Genomic DNA, 5,402 nt, shown 5'->3' on the forward strand with positions numbered 1-5,402 from the left:
TGGTGGTGACATACTCAACTCGACACCGTCAAGGTTCTGTGGAGGCCGTTCGTGTTGTTGAAGAGTTCGTGATCGAGGTGATCGCTGAGTTCGACTGCGCGGTGTTTTTGCGGTGTAGCGGTCGTGTTGGACGAACGTTCGAGGTTGCTGTGTTCGAGCATTCTTGATCAAGGAGTGTGGAGACGAGTCTGCAAATGTTTGTACCATTTCTCCTTGTTCATTTGTTTTTTCACGCTGTAATTTCTGTAATGAATGCATAACCGTTTGTTTCTGTTTATGACTGTAATTTGTAATGTTCATATATGAATGTAATTTGGAATGATCTTTCCGCTGCTCATGGAAATCCTCATGATCGATTTTCTTCAATTACTTGAACATGATCCACAGGTATGTCTACCACATACTGTTTAAGTTACATAAAATGACATTGGATCTTACTTTATTGGATTGAGATAATAAAATCTAAATTTTAAATAAAAAAAAAAACTCTTTATTTATTAAATAAATCATTCGTATTTGCAATTTACAAACTATGGGAACCACAAGATTTAGAACATTAATCCTAACACAAATACCTTTAGCACCTCTAGATTTATTCCTTTGTTGTTTACCTTTTACTCATGATTTCAAAAACGGAGCCAAAATTGGAAACTAAAAAATAGTTTTTAAAAACTTGTTTTTGTTTTTGAAATTTAGCTAAGAATTCAACATTTATATTAAAGAAAGATGTAAACCATTGTAAAAAAATGTGAGAAAATAGGCTTAATTTTTTAAAAACCAAAAACAAAAAAGAAAATGATTATCAAACGGAACCTGAAGTATTACTATTCAGATCCCTATTTGTTATAGTGTTTACTTTCCTACCTAGATTAAAATAGTTTGCACCTTAAACACGTTTTATTATAACTCATACTAAAAGAGTTTCACCCATAACACAAACTATGATAATCTACAGACTATTATAACTCACTAAGTATAATAACACTGATTATAATAACCAACTTCATGCCCCAAATTAAGAAGTGGGAGAAATATGAGAGAGAGAAAAACAAATTACACAAAAATTATTTGTTATTTTTAACAATTAAATTATGTTTTTTAGTTAATAAAACAATCCACGTCAACTTTTTGGTAGCGGGCAACTTATGGCATGGATAAAAAATGAGAAATTGTCAAAAGTCGCCTCTTTTTTATGTTTCAAAATTGATACCATTTTTTAAAACTTGTTACAATAGTTTTTCTTCCTCCATCTCACTCGAGATAAACCGCCAAAATTTATATAAAAAAATTAAAATTTTCTAACTTATTGATTGTTTTGGGTCTTCTCGATGAAATCTCGGACAATATTAGCACCATGATTCTATCAATACTTCTAAATATTATGTAATATTTCCAAAATTATATCAAATCTTACATAATTTTCCAAATATTGAAATCCAAAGATCAAATTCTAAATAAAATTCGGAAGATATAAAGAATATCTCAGGCAAAATTAACACAAAGATTCTATATATTTGGACTCTCTCTCTGAAATCTGAGCCTCTTATATTTTCCCAAACCTTAGTTTTTTATTTGCAAAATTTGATCTTTTACAAAATTTAAAAATTACATTGCACTTGAGATCCATTTGAAAAATCATAATTGGTAAATTCATTCGAATATTTGGAAATTCATATGATTGTGGAAACAAAAATTAGGGTAAAAATTTGAGAAATTATGTAAAATTTTGATATAAGACTTGGTAATAATAATTGAATTTGGAGAAATTTTGAAAAGATATAAGATTTGGTATAATATTTGGGAAGATTATATAATATTTTGAAAAAAAATTAGTAGAATCCCGATGATAATATTGTCCGAGATTTCACCAAAAAGGCACAAAACAATCAATAAGTTAGAAAAAGATAATTTATTAACTAAATCTCGGTGATCGATCTCTCCCAAATTTGAATCGAGAAAAACTAATTTAACGAGTTTTCAAAGAGTGTGCTAGTTTTGAAAGCTGAAAACTTGATAGTGTCATTTCCGACCATTTCCCATCAAAAAGCCAATTTTCCCGAACTACATAATCATAAATATTTGAGTTTGAAAAAAATAATAAAAATAAAAATAAAGCAACCAAGAATAAATCCTTAAAAGTGTACTGAAGAAAAAGAAGGTAATTCTTAACAAGAAAGTATTGAAGCATTCATATGCCTTTTCATTTTCATTTCCGGGATAAACAACCATAACATGCAAGAACCTCAAGGTGAAGTTTTTCTTAATGAAAATTTGTTCATTGACATTTACAGAATCCTGATCTCAATTTGTTAAACGACAACCATAAACAATCCACACAGACCTAACTTCATATAGAAAAATAAATTAAAAACAACAGATCATTCCTGCTTCTTTTTGTCCCTTCTGATTTGATTCAATTTGTACGCCAGAAACTGGAGAGCTTTATTTGCAGCAGTTGAAAGTTACTAAACTTCCACTGCACTTTACCATCTTTTCATTGCTTATTAAGAAAAGCAATAACACTGCAAGACAATGGCAGCTGCTTAAGGATGAGAAGCAGAGGGTGGATGCTTAGGGGACCCTCCAAACTTGTGGTGGGAGAAGTACTTTGGTGGGAACTTGGGAACAGGAGGGAAGTGAGGGACAGTTGGCCATGGCTTCTTAAGAAATGGGTGATGGGGAATCTTTGGAATGGGAGGCAAATGCTTGAAGAAGGGGTGTTTTGGTTTAAAAAATGGAATGGGAGGTGGAAGTGGATGGACATATATTGGAACAGGTGGTGGGAGGATTTTTGGGATGGGGGGCTTGTAAATGGGAACAGGTGGAGGGAGGGGTTTCTTATAAACTGGAACAGGGGGAGGAAGAGGTTTCTCATAGATTGGTACCGGTGGAGGAAGAGGCTTCTTGTAAATAGGAACTGGCGGTGGGAGTGGCTTCTTGTAGATTGGCACTGGTGGAGGATTAGGTTTCTTGTAAACGGGTGGAGGAAGAGGTTTTTTGTAAATAGGAACAGGTGGTGGAAGTGGCTTCTCGTATATTGGCGTTGGTGGAGGATTAGGTTTCTCGTAAATGGGAACAGGGGGAGGACAAGGTTTTTTGTAAACAGGAACCGGTGGTGGAAGTGGCTTCTTATAGATTGGCACTGATGGAGGATTAGGTTTCTTGTAAATAGGAACTGGTGGTGGAATTGGCTTCTCATACACCGGTACTGGTGGAGGAAGAGGCTTTTTATAAACCGGAACAGGTGGTGGAAGTGGCTTTTCATAGACCGGTGTTGGTGGAGGAAGAGGCTTTTCATAAACGGGAACAGGCGGTGGAAGTGGCTTCTTATACACTGGTACTGGTGGAGGAAGAGGCTTTTTATAAACGGGAACAGGTGGTGGAAGTGGTTTTTCATAGACCGGTGCTGGTGGAGGAAGAGGCTTTTCATAAACAGGAACAGGTGGTGGAAGTGGCTTTTCATAGACTGGTGTTGGTGGAGGAAGAGGTTTTTCATAAACTGGAACAGGCGGTGGAAGTGGCTTTTCATAGACAGGCACAGGAGGAAACTCTTTTGGTGGAAATGGAGAGAACACCTTAGGTGGCAATGGAGGGAAGGAGAATGGGGGAACAAAATGCTTCAAGTGTGGATGATGGAACTTGGGTATAAGAGGGAGTGGCATAGGAAAGTGAGGAAACTTTGGAAGAGGAGGGTACTTGAAAAATGGCCAAAGGAAAGCTGATGTACAAGTTCCTGGTGAAATCTTGAGTTTACCAGACAATCCAAAGGTATGTTTCCCATCTGATTTGGACAACAAAATCACTTTGGAGGACTTAAGATCATCATGGGAAGGGCAAGGGTTGGCTGATGCACTATAAAGTTGTGCATAACACTCTTCCTTCAACTTTCCATCTTCCACAATGCCATTAGGCAGCAATACAGTAAACTTTCCTTCTTCATTCAACTCCCCAATTCCTCTTGTTTTGAAGTGCCCATCACTTGATTTGCAATCTATAGCTACTTTCAATCCTACAGGTGCACAAACTTTATCAGCACAATCGATTTATGTTAAAGTGTTGATATAATCAAATTTACCATTATTTGTCAGTTTAAGCTTTTCGGTCAAAAAGAAATTTAACAGTTTCTCTCTCTTACCAACTCTATCTAGTGTCATTAGCAAATTGCTTCTTTATTTAGACAAGTATTTTGTTTGGTTATTTGAAAAGAATCTGAGATGTGGATGCTTATTATATAGGTATCCAGAGCTTTATGGAGTAGGTTTATGAAATAGATTTAGACTGTTTGATAATGAAAAATCAATGATAATGACTACAAAATGCTTTTGTACAAAATTTAGAGACTAAAACTAAACATTTAAAGTTGAATGATTAAAATAGAAGCTCAATGGACCAAAATGAAATAAGCTGAGTAATCTAATCAAGTCATCCATACACTATAAAACATGTTTTCATTACTTGTAAAGCTGAACAAAAGAAAGAAAAAAACCTTCAAAACTATTGATTGTAGTGAAAATAACTCCAAAGAACTAGCTTTCACCATAATCTTAGGAAGAGAAAAAATGGCATGCACCTGACAAGGCTTGGCTAGTTTTTATGTTACTCTCTTTGCAGTCAGCACATTCGCCAATGCCGACGACCTTGACCGCCTTCACATCAGCATGGCACAAGGTTGCAGCAAAAACAAAGGACGCCAAGAAGAAGCACAAGGGTACCCTTCCAAACAGAGGAGGATTATTCCTCATGGTGAAACCACAATTCTAAACCCGACCCAAAACCGATTCTCTCGAGACCGAGCAGAAGCTATGAGATTCGAGGCAATGTACAAGAAATGAAAGAGATGAACAAGCTCATTATATAGCTGCAAATAAGTGAGTAAAAAGGTGAGTTTTAAGACCTTGTTAAGGACATGTCACATGAGGTGGGGGGTTCCTTAAAAGAAGAGGACTAATTTTGCAATGCATGAGAAAGTTTGGCCACACCAGCCAGGAATAAACTCAACTGCCATTTGAATTTTTTTAAAAAAAAATAATAATTAAAAATAATTAAAAAAAAAAAAGGGGGGGGGAACTCAACTGCCATTTTCTTTCATTTATTGAGGAGTAATTAAAATGGTCTCTGCTTCCACACCTTTCTAAACCTACTACTAACCACATCACATTAATAAGTTTTTGAAGTTGCTTTTTAGATAAAGGGAAATGGGAACTGTTTGAAAAGCCAATGAAAACTCTCAATGAAAAATTGATTCACAAAGTACATTTTTATGAATCCCTGAGAGGGACATTCATTCTTTACAGAAAAATAAAACTACAAATTATGCTTTTTGCAGCAAAAATTACCTTTCCAATTCACAATGTGATTGTTTTTACTGTTTTTTATCCTTTTTTATATCTTGTACATAAGCT

The 5,402-nt window shown here is 35.2% G+C and overlaps 1 protein-coding gene across 1 annotated transcript; it reads right to left on the reverse strand.

The window, feature by feature from the left end:
- Positions 1-2,177: 2,177 nt before the first annotated feature.
- Positions 2,178-4,961, reverse strand: LOC120088892 (uncharacterized). Its single transcript, XM_039046332.2, has 2 exons — positions 4,571-4,961; positions 2,178-4,009 (listed from the first exon to the last, which is right to left on the reverse strand). The coding sequence occupies exons 1-2, from the start codon at positions 4,740-4,742 to the stop codon at positions 2,544-2,546; spliced, it is 1,638 nt and encodes a 545-aa protein (XP_038902260.1). The 5' UTR covers positions 4,743-4,961; the 3' UTR covers positions 2,178-2,543.
- Between the last annotated feature and the right edge of the window lie 441 nt (positions 4,962-5,402).

Source organism: Benincasa hispida, chromosome 10, assembly GCF_027475165.1.
Source record: "Benincasa hispida cultivar pf3 chromosome 10, pf3_genome.v1.1, whole genome shotgun sequence".
Classification (NCBI taxonomy): domain Eukaryota; kingdom Viridiplantae; phylum Streptophyta; class Magnoliopsida; order Cucurbitales; family Cucurbitaceae; genus Benincasa; species Benincasa hispida.